General features: G+C 43.1%; 1 protein-coding gene across 5 annotated transcripts in view; it reads left to right on the forward strand.

Annotated features, from left to right (window-relative positions):
- The window catches only part of PLCB4 (phospholipase C beta 4), a 1,177,624-nt gene that overhangs the window by 840,806 nt on the left and 318,907 nt on the right, over positions 1-17,911 (forward strand). For 3 of the 5 annotated variants that reach the window (XM_086927699.1, XM_086927701.1, XM_086927700.1), the window contains one exon: positions 6,186-6,272. The exons of the other annotated variants lie outside the window; for them this stretch is intronic. In XM_086927699.1, coding sequence (XP_086783825.1) covers positions 6,186-6,272 — 87 coding nt within the window. The remainder of the gene's footprint in view (positions 1-6,185; positions 6,273-17,911) is intronic. 5 annotated transcript variants of the gene reach the window in all.

Below are 17,911 nucleotides of genomic sequence, written 5' to 3' on the forward strand. Positions count from 1 at the left end.
TGTAGGCATGCTGAACGAATTTGGCCAGTTTTATATTTAGGACAGTATTCTCTAAGGACAGAGCAGCAGTAATGGCATGTCTGCAGGTCCGAACTCCCAGCCTGTTCCATTCCGGCCTGAGTAGGCCTCTGCGTTGGGACATGAAGAAGGGGCATATACAAAGCGCATGCAAAAAGGTTTCATTAGCTGACCCGCACCCTCTGCACGTTTGATCAGCCCTTTTTTGACGCCATACAGGGAGATTTTGTAGAAAGCGCCAGTCTCCAAGTCTTAGGGTGATCAGGCATCGCTTTAGATGAAAAGAGAATGTTATCGAAAGATAATTTGCCGGATAAAGTCATTTATAGGAGTTGGCTACTGCCCAAGCATGGCTACGTTTCGCAAGGAGAGCTTTGTCCATGGTCAGGGATTTCAGTTTTATAGCTTTTTTAATTGTGCTTTTGAAGGCAGTCTGGCTTGGGTTGAGGGCCCAGAGATCCGCAGCAGCCGTTTGTTGGATGTAATCATTTAGGAGGCGGCCATATGATCCTCCCGGATTGCTCACACTAATTTCATTCCAGACCAGGAATTCCAAGGTACCGGCTTCTGCCTTCCTTAGTTTATGGATCAGATTAAGATATGAGCCAACATTAGAGGATTCATAGTTAGTTAAGCCCAGCTCTAGTCTGACCTGTGCTGGCGAGGAGGAACTTGGCAGGTGAAGCAGTTTCTTATAGAGTTTGGTTGTCAGTTTGTTTAGAGACTTATTCATTTTTCCCTTGAAGATCTCTATTCCATACGAAAGTGTGGGCCCAATCTTTGCTCTAAGCACTTCCAGTAAGGGCAAAACCGTGGGACCTGAGAGTCTCCTCGATAGCTTGGCCAGGGATATCATTAACACTGTTGCCTTGGCTGCAATCACAGTGCTCTGTTTGGTGAAACTGCCCCTGGAGTCCAAATGGACCCCTAAGTATTTGTACGATTGGCCGATTGAGATGCTTTCTTTATTTATTGTCCAGCCTCCACCGGTGTAGCGTTTTTTGCCAAACGGGACAACCATAGTTTTTTTCATGTTTATTTCTAATTGGTTGTTGACCGTGTATTGCATTAAGGTGTCCAGAAGTCTCTGTAGTCCCACTCTGGTGAGACTGAACAGTGCCAAGTCGTCGGCATATAAAAGATTGCATAATGCCGTGCCTCCTACTTTCGGTGGATGACTAATTACTTCCTCTAGCGTGCTTGTGAAGATAAGTTTCTGAAGGTAAGCAAAGTTTTACTCTATATGACTACACATATATGCCCCTTGTTGAAATATATTTCATCAAAGTACATAGATGTGAAGTTAAAAATAGTAAATCTATACTTACCTATTTGCACTTACCTTCTAGATATTTTGATCATCAATATTTTTGACACGATGTTCTGGCCACACAATATTTTTGTTTCCAATATTCTGTCAGTGAGCCTTTCTGCAGGATGCATAAGTGCGCTATGGTTCTTTGGAAGTATTAGAATAGTTATACAGGCTGTGTTGTGATTGTTTGTCATTATGTGTTGGTCCCCAGATGATTGATATTTGTAATGACAGTGCTGTCATCATACTTGTTGTCAGTGGCTCTTGGCCTGAGTAGAGTAACCTTCCAACCACCTTCCCAATTGATGCAGACTCACACAAGAGGACACATGATTGAGATGGAGAACTTGTGGTTTATGCATGTGTGTTGATTCACCAAAATGTCAGTGATAGCGGAAGTGACATCACACTCCTTTTACCACTGCTGTCATCACACTGTTGTTCCACCTCTACCACCATCACTGCCTCCTCTTTTCTGTAGCATGCCTAGGAATAAAAGGAGGGAGATTAAACTGGGATCTGGGACCCTATTTACAGATCCCTGTTTACATTTTGTTTCTTCTGCTGCCTTCGTTACTGCTTTGAGATGGAGTACCAACGGTAGTGTCTGCTGTACTAATGAGCAAGGCATGGCTACCACTTGTAACCTCCGGCTGCCCACAAATTACGTCAATGGCTATGTGTAGTTTTTGATGCAGCCTTTGTTAACTTCACTGCAAAAGGTAGCAGAAAACGCCTCATGTGATATTGTTCACGTCACATTTTTCTGCTTCCTTTTCTATATCTGTTTCCTCAGTTTATCTGAATACTAAGTGGCGGCGTAACCATATACCTATGTACTTTCACTACCCTTTAATTTGGCACAAAAGCATAATTCATGACTACTCATGGCCTTTCTCATCAACCTTTGTTTGCTATAATATAATGTAGAATTGTTGCAAATCAGTGTTTAATAAGTAGAGTTCAGATTGTGTGCTTGTAGCTCAAAAAGGTGTTGATGCTGTGGCAGCCCCACACTCACTTGCATTTATACCCAAAGAGCTATTAAAGGCTGAGGGCCAGTTTCAGAAATCATGAAAGACACACGAGTTGACCTGCCCTAATTATAAGTGTGAAACTGACATACTGAGTAAAACAAATGTGGCACGTAGATAAATATACAGAAGTAAAATTGCTCGTTTGTAGAAGTTCTGCCTTATAACTTAGAAAGTTACATAATCTAAATTTGCCAAATGGGTGTCAAAAATCAGCGCTGCGTCAGACAAATGAGGGAAGTAACATGTAGAAAGTTGTAGGCTCCAATGAATTCCGGTGGGTTAAGGAGAAGGGAACCAAAACTACACACTCCCGAGTACATAAGCCAGGTGCTTTGCTAATTCTCAAAATCAGAGACAATCAACTACTTAGATCCCTCCATGTTGTAGCTTACCCCCATTCAGCCCAGTATATCATCATAGGGCCATTTGTTCTCAAGCACTTAAAATGGCATTTTGAACAGAAAGGGCATTGATTCACCAAATGGTGGCAGAAGTGATATCAAATAATCTTTGACCTTAATGACATTGCAGGAAGTGACATGATATGAGCCTTGACACTGATTTTTCCCTCCTGGAAGGCATGTCACATGACCCTAATGTCACAACAATTGACAACGCTGAAGTTCCATTAAAAACGACATGATTAGATTTACAACACAACAAAGTCAAATGTCCATTTTAGATACAACCTATATTATGGTGCTTACTTGATCTTTGATAGTTCTGGGGCATATTGTACTTGCTCTGAATTGTAGTGAGCAAGTGATGCAAGTAAGCCAGACTTCTTCTAGAGGGTTTCTTCCTCCAATTTTCTTTTTTAACTCTTTCGTTTTTTCACCCGCACCGCGGCGGAATTCACACTGCGGTCAACGAGTTAAAGAATGGGGGAAAAAGTGCATTTTGAGCCACAATTTTCACTTAAAATTGCTAAAATGCTATAGGGGCAGAAAGGGAACATTAAATATTCAAATTCTTTTATGATGTGTCAAGCTAATGAAATCTGATATTCACCAGGCGTTTGCCCCAATTGTTTCAAATTATGCTATGTGTACCCCCATTTGTCAAAAATTACCTCCATTATGCCAGGGCCCCCATTCTATTATGGGTGACCCCTTAAATCAAAAATGACATAAAGTGTTCCCATGCTAGAATTTAGCAATTTATGCCATCCATATACCATAGGTGACTCTTATGTCAAAAAGTACCTCAGTATGTCAGGGTCAGCATTGTGTCATCGTTGTCTCCCTCCCATCTGCCAGGTTGTCTACATTTATGCCAATATTTACCTCCAGTTAGCTAGTACCAGTATTTTGTCTCTGATGTCTACATGCCAAGAAATAAGTATGCCAGTGTTTTCCTTGAGTGTCCATTATGTCATGACTTACCTCTAATATGAAGTGCCAGTATTTTCCGATTCGTGCCCTTTATGCCAAGAATTCCCTCACTGTGCCAATGCCAGTATTCTGTAACATTGAGAACAAAGAAGTCTCGGGTCCTAAAACCTCCTGGACTGGACCACTGTAAATACAAAAAAAAGAGTGTGTCCAGAAGGAGTAGTTTGCACACTTTAAAGAGAATCCCCTAGACCATCAATTCTAGGGTTCTTATTGCTTTATTTAGCTTATTTTATAATATTTAGATTAGCGAAGCAAATACATATTTTTTCATGTCTTACAAAAGAAACCTTCCATTTACAGAACACCACATTTACACAAACACATTTATACACAATGTTATATTCCACTTAAAAACGAAAAAATGCAAAGACATAAATGACAAGTGAAACAAACTTAGACAATCATGAGAAATAACATCAACATTGAAAGTACAACACCAGTCCTAGTCTTTACATAAGGCACCACTCGGACGTTAGATTCTTAACTAGACGTTGTTAATTGTCCTCCCTAGGCCAAGAGTCTGGGGTTATCTCTTCAAACCAATGTTGCCTACACAAGAGAAAAAAATTATTAATACATTCCTTAAGACACAATATATACACAAATCCCCGAGCTCACAAGAGCCAACGCGTTTCGAATCCACACAATTCACGGATTCTCCTCAGGACTTGGACAAGGTTGATATCTTAAAAGCGGCGCAATGTGTGTCTGCCCTTGTGTAGAGGAATAGTTGAAACCTCTTCTAAGTGCCTGACAGTTCAATTTGCCATGAGATGTGACGAAAAATCTTTAGTTAGAAATCCCAATTGCCACAGAGACTTTACAATGCTGTACTGACAGCTTGACTGTAGTCAGTAATTGGCGCCTCAGTGCCAGGGGAATCAATTTTACTCCATGAGGCTGCTCAGGCGATGCCCATCCCGATTCCACACTTCTTTAAACTTAGACTGGATTACATTGTTTTAGAACATTCTCCATACACCTGATGTCTGCTACAATTGAATTGTAAAGTAAAGTAAAGTCTCTGTGGCAACTGGAATTTCTAACTAAAGATTTTGCATCACTCTCAATCTCAATTACTCCTTCTCACTTACTCATACTTGTTAATACTCAATCTCACACAGTCTCACTCACTGCCTGTCACTGTCTCTCACTCACTTTCACTCACATGCTTACACATACAAACACACATACACATACTCTTTCTCACATAAAAACGCTCTCACCTGTGGGCCACACACAACATACAATTTAAACTAATTGTACTCACCACACCTGCCACTAAACATCCCATTTCAGTTGTGAGCTCCATTTCTATACACTAATAGTGAATGATAGATTAATATTCACTAATAGTATAATAAAATATGAGCAGAAAATAAATGTGGATCCACCTCTGTGTTCTTGGATTTGATTTTCCCACCTCTCAATCCAGGGGTCACAAAGGTGGTGCCAGGAGCCATAAGAAGCAAACCGGGAGTCCCCCCTGCGACCCATAAATAATGTTCATGGAGATCACCATTTGTTCCACTTATGGAACTGGTGCACAATTTAATTCTGTTAAGATGGCTTAGAGATCTGAACATTTGCTGATGACAAAAACAGTGCTCTGGATGTTATCAGTTAAAATCCATAGTTGGTAGACACAGCCTTTCAACATTCGATTTCTTAAATACCATGAGTTCAGTAATAGCAATATGTTTATTTACAATGCTCAGAAATGGCAGAAGTGCAGTATGTAGCACTAGGTAAAAGCAAGTAATAAATAATAAACTTCTGTTGTGGCACTGACGCATTACATGAGCTACACATTTCACACAAATAAATGACCCACACCAAATAAAACTTTCTTAAATATTGCCCATGTTTGAAAGTGGAATCACTCACCAACCTGATTTGGTTGACCCATTTTGCCTAATACTTTTCCAGCGCAGGCCAAACATACAAACACATTACGAACTGTTAGGGGGTTTCACCTAAGCGTCATCACTATGTTTCACCTAGTGCATGCTGTCAAGCTACTCCTGCTATCCCTTCCCAAGCCAAAAGTCTCTGCAGGGTTGCACTTCCTGGTCACTGGCTGCTTTCAGAGTATCAGTAGCATTGAAGTGTTCACCTCAAAGGTTTACCAGCCTTAGTGGCCACACCAGGTGCTGTCTTGTATTAACAATCACGTGCATCAGATTGTCACCATGACAAACTCAGTTCAGAAGAGACATCATGTTTCCCAGTAGTGCTATGCTGTGGCATATTTCTCACATGTGACTGAGGCACTGGACTGCACACATGCTGTGTTGCATCATAGCCAAGATGAACCTCTGAACATCTGTTCCACGATCGCCACCTGTGGCATTCCAACAATGTACAAGTCATCTGCAATGCCAGGGGATATCATGCATGTGTATGCCAATTTCCCAGGTGCAACACAACACAGCTACAACTTCAGGTGATGAGAGATTGCTGCACAATTGCAGGATGGAGGCTACATGGACATGTGAATGCTTGGTGAGTATCATCACAAATGATATTGTACAGAGGTGTGAAATGTGCATGACCCCACTAACAGCACTTGGTAGCACTTGGTGGCACTTGGTGTTGCTTGAACATCACTATGGGTGCGCACACTGAATGTATGTTCAAATAGACTGTCAAATGCATGTTTGTGGGATGATGCCATACACTAGAGCAAACCCTTTCCACGCAGGAGACAGTGCCTATCCCTTTTCCTGCATCTCTTCATTCCCATTCAGTGCCCCATGGAGGTATAATAGAGCCCACATACTCACCTTTGTACCATTGAGTGTATTTTGGCATGTTAAGTGCAATTGAATCACACTAGTGCAGTGTCCCTATAACCCTTAGCATTTGTGTAAAACATTATGTTGGCCTGGTGTGCGTTACACAACAAGCACTGCCTGGGGCCATACATAATCAATTCAGACCAGGGGCCGTATCATACATATGGCACATTTTCTTTAGGGCAGCAAATTCTTGTGAAAAATGGAGCGGCTGCTTTGGAGGCGCTCTGTGTTTTCACAGTGCAGGCGGCAACCCGCCTACACTTTTAAGGGTGATTAGAGATCCCCTTGCAGGCGGGTGCAATGAATGACTCCACCTGACTGCAAGGGAATGTGTGAGGGGGGTCCATGGTAACCCTATTCCCCACTTCCCCTTCAGAGGGCTGCCATGAGGGGGGGCGAACTAACAGGGTGCATCCTGACAGCTTCTTTGTCTTTGTGCCTTGGTCTGTAATATGGCGCAGAGGCAAAAAGATTCCCTCATTTGCAATGGGCCACACCCCCATGCAAATGAGAGAAAGCGCTCTGTGATAACGCTGGTGCTTTATGTGTGCCAGCACTATTGGTATTACAGAAGGGGATACATAAGTGTCTATCCCTCCCTTCTATAATACCAAAGTGCCCAGAGGGCGTGAAAAAAGCGGGTACAAATGTCTGTTGCGCCCCTGGGACACTTCTGTAATACAGCCCCTGGACTCCATCCACAACCTGGTCCTGCTGACATGGCTGGGCAAAGGGACCACTGCGCTGATATGACAAGTCGTTTCAGCTGCGAGATTTGACAGGGACATCTGTCATAAAAACACTGCTCCCCCACCACATTCAGAATAGAAAGGCCCCTTTAAATTCTCTGCTGAAGAAGGAGTCTCTCTGTGGGAGAAAATGATTGACAGTAACCAGGCTCTTGGCGAGTACCTGGGACCTGGATGATGGTTTGGAATTAGATACCACAAGCACTGAGAGGACTCTAAGCACTAGTCCTGCCTTGTGACCGAGGCCCAGCTATCACCAGGCAAAGTCCACTCCCTGCAACGGCTTGTCTTGGAAAAAGTGCTACCTGCAATCCAAGCAAAACAGCGTTCATCCAAGGTGAGTAATATTATTTAGATTCAAAGGCATTGTACATAACAAGTACAATTCTGCATCTATGGCCATACTAAATAGTAGCTGGTAGAAGGGCGATGCAATGGACAAAATGTGAAAATTCTGAGACCTCCTCAGGGTGTGCATAGACTAATATTAATCACCTCTTTTGGTCCCCACAAGAAGCTCATTGTGAGGCTACGAACAATACAAATCCAGGAGGCTAGACTGTGACTACACATCCATAACCGGGCCCTTACAGCAATGCCTGCCCTTACAGCAATAGATGATAGCATTAACTTTGAAGTTCTGTACGCTGTTTATAACGCATACTGGACAACTGACTTTCAGAATACCTGCAACATCTGGCACTTCCCTAGGTCCCAACCAGACACATTTGCTCAATGTCCACCCATCTGATTAAAGAATAATCTTGATACAAGGCAGCAGATCACTTGGTATAAAAGTTCCCAGACTTTGGAACATCCCAAATCCTAACTTGAGATCTTAACCCAATCACAAGCAGTTCATGAAACATTTGATAAGTTAAACATTTAGGATCTGATTCCGAGTTTGGCAGTGTGGTGCCGTGTCCGCCTCACTGCCGCACTGCCAAACCCGTTGCCAGGCAGTCCGCCAGACTACGAGTGTTTCGCATGTCGGGCAGGCTTTTTTTCACGTTTCCACAGCAGTGCCTCAGAAAATTGGCACTGCAGTGGGAATGCAGTAAAGTCTATGCCGTGCAGTAACTGGGGTCCATGCACAGAGGGGGATGCATGCACCCCATGGCCTTTGTTTCCTCTCCGCCACGTTTTGCAACAAAGGGAAACTGCCATGAAAAGCATGGCAGAGAGGAAAATTAAAAAATGCTTGTTGGGACTGTGGCGTTCCCACCATGTATATTGCTGCCTCTACACTGTCACACCATTGCCGAGGAATGCCGGTTCCTTGGCCGCTGCGACGGGACAATGGGGTTCTGAACACCCTAATTGTTTTAATGTGGTCAGAATACCGCCACCGCTGTGCCCCCACCAGTCTGGCAGTCCGTGGAACACCAGACTCATGAGCAAGCCCTTAGATTTGCCTTTGACTGAATCTGTTTCAGAACAGTGGTCATACCCGAGAAATATTTGACTCTAATTTCCATTAACCTAATGAAGTTGTATTTTTGCCTCCCTCCTCAGCACCTGAAAGGCACTACATAGTACTTTTAAAAACTTCAAAATGAATGAATAAATGTGACCCACAAGTCATGTGTAGATAGGAAGTGCTCAATTGGAGCTTGTGGTTACAGGTATGGTCCACCTGAACACATTTGTGGGGACCTGCACCTATTTTTCCTCATCAGACTTTGATGCAGAGCAAAAGAGATACAAACACTCAAGGAGGAAAGAAAGAGAAAGATGGAAAAGCAGTGACAAAGGGAGAAAAAAGTATGAAAAAGGAGCTATAAGAATAAGATAAAAAGGCAGGAAGCATCTTGTGGTGGACTAAAGAGTTATCAGGTGGAATCAAGACTACCCAGGTGTGTTATTCAGCATACTGATAATCAGTAGTGCCAGCTACCGGTACTGAGCAAAACCCTGGGCCTACCACTTTTTACAAACATAGGAGCCCGTTAGGATGGCAGACGGACCTGCGTCCGTCCGCCACCCCAGAGGTGGAGGAACCGTCCGCAGGGGCAGCGGTGGTCCCTCCGTTTGAATTAGGATGTGACCGCCACCCTGGCAGTCACATCCCGTATCTTTAACCTTGCGGCCGGTGCGGCTTCAAGCAGCACCCGCCGCAAGGTTAAAAATGCATGTATTGCATTTACATTCACAAAGCGGCAGGCACAGCGCGGTGCCTGCCGCTTTGTCCATGTAAATGCAGGGGGGTACCTTAGGTACCCCCCATGTGCACCCCTCAACCCCTGACACCCTGGGGTCCCGCAACAGGTCCCCAAACTCAAAAGACCACATGCTTTTCCACGGCGGAAAAGCCGCAGTGGAAAAGCATGTTTCCTGCCCCATCCTAATATGGCTGGCGGTGTCTGATAGACACCGCCACCATATTAAAGCTTTTCCGCCACGGTCGGAAGGCGACTGCGGCGGAAAAGTGGCAGACGTTTTCCCGTCCTCCGATGACCCCCCAGCCATCCTAATCTGGCGGGGGGTCTTTGAAGGCACTGCTGTGGTGATTCACCGCTATCCTAATCGGCCCCATAGTTTTGTGTATGTGTAGAAGGAGGAATGCTCAGAAGTGGGCTCATGTGAACTGGTCTGCAGGTAAATGTCCACAGTGAATGAATACAGTAACCAACCAGCTATGCCCCTGATACCCAACTAAAACAATACACCCCGCCCCAGCAGAGATTCCAAGCTGTGAGCCAAATGCATACTCAGGACATGTATAGGCTGAAGTGAGCGGAAACAGTGGGAGCCCAGTACTCCTTCTTTCAAGTACTGTAACATTATATACTTTTTACATTTTTACATCCCACTCGTTTCTGTTTGCAGTTCACACTTATATCTTTCAATTTTGCAATCGTATTTGCCATTCTTTGAATCAAACTGTTTAAATTGAGTACCCAATTATCAGGGAGGTATCGATACTGTAATATGTCATGATCAGCCTCGTTTCACTCCCAGCATTCCCTACAACTTCCACACGAGATCCAGTCACACTTCAGGACAGGACTGGGAAACCAATAGCAGCCCTGGCAAAAAATGCTTAAATCAACCCTGCCCTCTTAGTCTCCTCGCACTAGCACTTTTTTCCAACCATCCAGTCACTCTCTCTTTCTCACTCTCCTACTTCCATATCTCTGGTGTGCCTCTCTGTCCTTTTTCTCTCTAACGCCCACCCCCCCCTCTCTCTCTCTCTCTCTCTCTCTCTCAACCTCCCTGTGCCTACTGCAGTTAACTTCGGTAGTTGTGGATAGTAACAGAATCAACGGAACAGCCATGGTCTTTCAAAAGCAGTCTCCATTGGCTCCAGCCCACTGGGGAAATGCCCAGTGTAATATTAGGCCTGTCCAGCCCTTACTTTGACCTCTAAGTTTAGTTTTACAATGGAACCTGTTTCACTTAATGAGTGACATCTAAATATAGAGTGACTTGCAATAAAAACAATGGGCCCGATTCACAGAACTAACTTAAGACAAACTCCTAAACTTACTACCATTTTGTTATTCACAGAAGGCACTTACTTATTTTGGTATTCACAGAAGGCACTTACTCATTTTGGTATTCACCGAAGTTAGAAGTCCTAACTTTAGGACCCCTAAATGCCTTCTGTGAATAACGAAAGTCTTAAAGTTAGGGTTTTTCTCAGTTTAGGAGTAGTAAAGTTAGGACTCCTAACTTTAGGACTCCTAAACTGAGAAAATAGTTACTTTAAGACTTTTGATATTCATAGAAGGCATTTAGGAGTCCTAACTTTACTACTCCTAAACTGAGAAAAATCCTAACTTTGAGACTTTCGGTATTCACAGAAGGCATTTAGGAGTCCTAAAGATAGGAGTTCTAATTTTACTACTCCTAAACTGAGAAAAATCCTAACTTTGAGACTTTTGGTATTCACAGAAGGCATTTAGGAGTCCTAAAGTTAGGACTCCTAATTTTACTACTCCTAAACAGAGAAAAATCCTAACTTTAAGACTTTCGGTATTCACAGAAGGCATTTAGGAATCCTAAAGTTAGGAGTCCTAACTGTACTACTCCTAAACTGAAATAAATCCTAACTTTAAGACTTTCGGTATTCACAGAAGGCATTTTATGAGTCCGAAAGTTAGGACTCCTTACTTCTCTGAATACCGAAATGAGTACGTGCCTTCTGTGAATACCAAAATGAGTAAGTGCCTTCTGTGAATATCAAAATGGTAGTAAGTTTAGGATTTTGTCTTGTTTGTTGTCTGAATCGGGCCCAATGATTTCAAATCATTCGTAGGTGATGTTGACTCTAGTATCAGTCAAGTTGACATGTGACTTCCTCTAGTGGGCACCACAGAGAGTTCAGAAGGAATTCCAGTGATATGTTACTGGGTGGGAACACTCAAGGAAGGTGATTTAGAAAGAGGGCCCTAGGAAAAGCATCATCATTGGCTTAGCATAAGTAAGGGGCAGCAGTCAGGTGACAGCCAGTGCATCCCAATCAACCAGCAAGGCAAGAAGAAAGGCATTGAGAGGGCGATCCTGGTGATTGATACCTCTGTGGGTTCAACCTTAACTAGAACACATGGTCATTTTAGATCTAAATAGAGCTTGAGGAAGCTGGCACCTCATCTCCATCTGAGCCATGGAAAGCACCACTCCCATATCTCCATACCTTCCCCAAATGAATACATATTACTCTCTTATCCCTTTCCCTTGTAGCATCACAAAGAGTCTTTTGAGAGCTGTCCTGATGAACAAGCAATTGTTAATGCCATAAATGAATGGTTAGCTGTAAACACATCTTGCTGACCTGCACCTCGCACTTATGTGACAGATGTCCTCCTGGGCATCTAGAAGAAGCCTGTCACTGGACACCTACTCCTTCCCCCATGAACATCATTTCCCCTGGCACACACCACCAATTCTGTTTCCTTACCTGGAAATTATGTTAAGATATTATTCAGTGACAGTTGGGGCTGTAGATCAGGAAGGTTAAGATACTGGTGCTAAAAAAAAGTGCCATCCGAATTGTAGTCTGGATTATCAAGTAAGGAATATTGATGTACTAGAATATCATAGCCGATATATCAAGAAGATAAAGGCTTTTAAGTAAGTCTAGATGTACTATTCTTAACTCCACTTCTAGGTACCTTGAAGATATGCTGCTGGTGGGGGTGGGGCAGGGTTAGGAGGAGAGGGAGAAGAAGAGCAAGTTTGTACTAGTGCACGCATTGCCTGCTCCCTTTGGCGCTGCAGAGGCCGGGCTGTGTCTTTGCATATACCCTCTTGCCTGTGATTCCACCAGGTGCAGATATGCACACAGTGTACCTGGGCATAGTGTTACCATTACCCAGGATTGCCATCCGTAGCATTAAGAGACTCAGGGGCATATTTACAAGCCACAGGAATGTTACTTTTTATGACGTTCCTGTGGCGATAAACCCTTTTCCTTATTTACAAGGTGGCGTTAAGCCACTTAATAAGGCCCCTTTCACGCTACACTTAGCGTGAAAGGGTCATGCAATGGGTGTTACTGTGGGCATTCCGCTGCAACACCCATTGATATTGACAATGCCCCTTATTTACAAGGGTGGCGTAACTTGGAGGCAGTGCCAAAATTAAGACCATGGAAAACCTGGTATTAACATTAACATTAAAAAGAGGAAAACTACGCTAGCTTCCGGAAATATGTAAAAACCTGGCTTTTCCAGAAACAACTGAGCTAAAATCCAACTCCGCTTATACCTTAGTCCAACCTAATGTCATAGGCGCCGGGAAACCCTTGTTGGGTAGCTGAGCGCCATACAAATGTAAAAAATAAATAAATAAATAAATGTTTAAAAAGAGGAGAAATTCTTATTTTTGCTGTTTCTAAGTTTGATGCATTGTGAAGCACAGATAGAAACAGCAAATTGGCATGAATAATCATGTGCAGGAAGGTGTCCCTTTCTGCACATAAAAAATAATTTAAAAAATGACGATTTGCAACTTCTAAGTGTGCTGCAAGGGTAACTGCATTGGCGCTATACAGCTAGATTTAGCACCAGAATTCTTTTGGCTAAAGTCCATCCCTGCGTTTTTCAGAATGGCAGAGCGTGACGTTAGCAATTTTTGCTTAAGGGCACACTTTCCCATTCCCTTGTAAATAAGCCTCACAGGTCTTTGAACACCTGACACATGAATTGCCTACAGTGGTGACCAGTAATGAGGGCCACAGAATGAACATTTTCACACTAATAGATCACAGTCATTTCGAATGAGGCCCACAGCTTTTCTGTACACATGAGCAACACTGATGAAACAATTATGGTCTCTTTCTTTTTGCCAATATGAGGGCAAACTTTTGTTTGTGGTGATATAGCGATTATGGCTGATGTGCTAATAGTGCACCACACAGTTTTTTGCTCACTCAATTTTGGCTGGATGAAACCTGGTGCCTATTGTATGGACAACTAGCACTTATTAAGAGTTTGTGCACTTCAGAACAGGGAAATCCATACACTATTACTGGATGACTTCCCATTTTGTGGTCCAAAAATCAGAATGGTGCAGAAACTGTGCGCCCGGTGTATTCAGCGCTTACCGGTGGAAATATTTAAAACAAGTGCGAAAAAACTGGAAATGAACCCATTGTCTGTGAAGTATATCTTCTGCAGAATCATTTTTTGCTGCATTAAGGAAGGATATATGTTGCATGAATTGTGACAAAATTAACTTTGTATGCTCCTAAAAGACGTCTGCAAAGAAGATGAATGCAGCACCATTAAGGGGATTTGAAGTCCTTGTTCTAGCACTTCAGGGGCGAGCTGTGATAGCTGTGTGAAGAAGCGGTCCACTGCATGACAGGCTATCATGAGGCAGTGTCCTTTTTTTGAAGCCTGAATGTAGATGGCTTGACAAGTGACTGCCATCCAGCAGTGATGCATACCTTTCCATGGAGACATGGTCAATGTGATTCAGGAATACCTTAAAATGTAAACTGTGTGAGAGGGAGATAAAAACACACACAAATTGTCCCCACTTGCCGGAAGACAAAGAGATAATGTAGGATGGAGACAGAGGACTGGAGACAATGGCATAGAGACTGGGGAGGTAGTCAATGAAATACAGACAAGGATATTGAGACAGGCTGGGGATGATACGGAGAAATACAGACAGTAGGACGGATTCAGGCACATAGGATCTGATTACGAGTTTGGTGGTGCAGTGCCGGGTCTGCCCCACTGCGGCACCGCCACACCAGTGGAGAGGCCGCCTGCCAGATTACAGGCTATTCTCGTGCCTGGTGGGCTTTGTTTTTAATGTTCTCACGGCGGTGCCCTGAATATGGGCAGCACAATGGGAATGCCAAAAACAGTTCCTGGAGGGCATGCGCACACGTAAGCCCATGTTGTGCCCCCCTCTGTGCATCCACATGCAGAGGAGGCACAGGAGGCCCTGCAGGGCCGCTTTTATTTCTCTCTGTCACAGTGTACATGGAGTAAGAACCTCCTTGACACCGGCGGCGGAGAGGAAACCCGTAATATAGTTGGCGGAGCTGCTGCAGTCCCACCAAGCATATTGCAGCTTCCTGGTCACCACAACATCGCCAGAGAACAGCGGTTCCCTTGCAGCTGCGGTGGGGCTGTGGCGGTCAGACCTCACTATTCATACTTGGGCTGTTGGAAGACCGCTGCACCTCTACGAGTCTGGCGGTCCGTGGATCGCCAGACTCTTAATGATCAGATGGCCATATGTAGAGACATGGTGAAAATAACATATGTAGAGACAGGGAGAAATTAACACACAGGTGTTGGGGGGGTAAACATGGATACTGTTTGCTGGTTGACCTACCTTGAGTACCCGCGTATTCATTATATCGATGGCCTCCTGTCATTAATATTGTGACCCCACTGGACTGGCTGATTATATTACTATGCTGAGTACCCAGGAGGTATCAGGGCTGTACTGTCCTGCTCACTTGTTAGCGTTTGTTGCCGCTACAGTGTTTTAAAAGTCCTGTCTGAGGGTCTTTGCTACATATGATCTTTGGGTAATTACACAAAGATATGTGTGTTCTGGTGTGTACTACAACCCCTCCCGTAAGGTCAAACATATATAGCTTAGTGTTTGCCACACTTGTGTATATTTCTTTTGCTTGATTTGACCACAGATGTTTCTACAATTTTTCACTGCGCATGCGTGTAGTTGAACTGCATGTACTACATGTACGTTAGTGTCAATGGGTGAAATTTATGTGGTTACATTTTGGGTGTACTACTTATGGGTTAATGAGTGTCATATGTCTTCACTTGTTTTGTGTTCTGTATGGTTTCCTTGAAAATCTGCTTTCATGGAACCATATGCGTTGCTGTACATTCATTCAATGCAGAAATCTAGCATCTCTTTTTTCTTTCTCAACTGGCACCTAAATAGAGCCACTTCTAAGGGAAATCTTTTTGGGCAAAGAAACGCCAGTTATTGTGGATGCATAATTTGCACTTGAGTTCATAAGAGGAATCACACGTGCAAAGGAGCGCTTATGTTTGGATAAAGCAAATCATATATTTTACCCGCATTTAAGGAAATTCCAAAGTAGCTTTCTTGATTGACAAAACAGAAGAAGAATATTTGGCCTTGAACTAAATTGCATCTTTTTCACCATGGTGTAAGAAGGAATGTTATTTGCATAAAGCTGTGGAAATAACGTTATTTTTTCTGTAAGAGTTGGACTTCTATTTAAAAACCCACATTTTTGGTATGGGGATTTTATGACTCCTCTTGGATATATGTTATTTTCCCTATTTTTTTTAAGTGAACGTTTTTTAAAGAAAAAAGTCATAAAAACAAGCTGCATTTGTTTTCTGGACCAAATATAAGATGTTTAGGATTTGCAAATGGGTCGGAACCCAAAATGCATTTGGTTTTGTGAATCACGTACATTTGCATTCTTTTTTTATACCAGCTGTATTTGGGCGAGGGGAGGATCTCATGATTATTTGGGTTTTTCTGATAGCAAAGTCATTGTATGTTGTAATATGTTCCTATGATTCTGTAGACCTCAGACACACACATACAAGTAATTAGGGTCGAGCTGGCCTATACGGCAGTCAGGCAGTGCCTGATGGGCTGGTCTGACAGGTCACCGTGTGGGATGTATTTTTGGCTATTTATGTCCCAGTTTATGGTTTGTTGGTCCGTTTTTTAAATTTTGATTTTACCTATATTAAAGTAAACATTGCCTGCAGCAAGATCAATTCCATTCACTCTCTCATAGCTTGCAAAACACGTATACAGCATAGCTTTACAAGTTAAAAACGCCCCAATTTCGAAACATGGTCATTTTTTCAGCTGTCGTATTCACTAATAGGGAGCGCTTTAAGTTTGGTTCCCTAGTCCGAGCCTACAGGCAATTCCTTAGTGGCCTCGTATAATACAGCCATAAGTTGTAGACAACAAAGCTATGTTTCAGGTTCCACTAATCTTGCAAATTCTGTCCTCACTCAGAGAGAACCTAGGGGCATATTACCAAGCAATAGCGATAATTATCTCTATTGCTTGGTTAGAGACAAAAATTTACCGCAGAGCTGCGGCGATTTTTACCACAAATAAACCTTGGTATTACCAAGGTTTATCACAAATGCGATAAAAATCGCTGCAATGCAAGAATATTGCTGAAAAGTCAGAGATATTCATGCATTACCGAGCTAATGCTCTTAGCCATGTTATCCACCTCCCATTGGATAACATGGCTAAGAACTGCTCAGGGCAGGTGTTAGCTTTTGGAGATATTCGCGCTTAGCGCAAATATCTCCAAAAGTTGGTAATAGGAGATAGCGATGTTAGCGACTGTTTTCAGTCGCTAACATCTTGTCACGCCCACTTTGCATATCATTAGTGATAAATATCACTGACAGGCAAAGTGGGGCCCAAGATGGTCGCTATCTCCTACTAGCTGTCGCTAACTGGTGTTAACGACAGCTAGGTAATAGGGAGATAATTTTATCTCCGCTTTCTTGGCTTTTAAAGCCAAAAAAGCGGAGATAAACCCCCTTGATAATATGCCCCCTATTAACCAACAGGTGACACTTAACCATACTCTTCGGCTTTTGACCGAAGTGCCATTTGACAGATTTGCAGATTTGTCCCAAGTGCTTGCTTGATTTAGAAGAACAATCTCCCATGGGGCACAGAACCAACTGGCTTTGGTAACAGACAGCATAGTTGTATTTCAAGCTGCACAGAACTCAGAGATCTGCTGCTCAAATAATGACAAAATGATTCCTTAGACTTGAGAGCTATGTCACTGGTTCTAAGTCATATATGACAGGTAGAGAGCTTAAACAAGAGGGGTGACCTTCAAGCTACACTCCTCCTACTGCATATCTGATTTGTCATTTAAATCTAGCAAATGAGCTGCCCTGTATAGCAGTGGGAGTAAGCAAGCAGCTTGGGACTCTTCACTTGCAATCCAGCCCTTCATTTTGATCCACCCTTCAGTCTAGCCTGTCTAGGCTCTGGCTCCTCATCAGACATTTTCAGTATTAGTATATACATAGTGTATTTTGTTGAGTTGCATTAGTTTCCATTATACAGCAAAACTGAGTTTTGCTTAGTGTGTTAACTCTTCACTTTTATGCACAAACTG

This window comes from Lissotriton vulgaris, chromosome 6 (genome assembly GCF_964263255.1).
Source record: "Lissotriton vulgaris chromosome 6, aLisVul1.2, whole genome shotgun sequence".
Lineage (NCBI taxonomy): Eukaryota > Metazoa > Chordata > Amphibia > Caudata > Salamandridae > Lissotriton > Lissotriton vulgaris.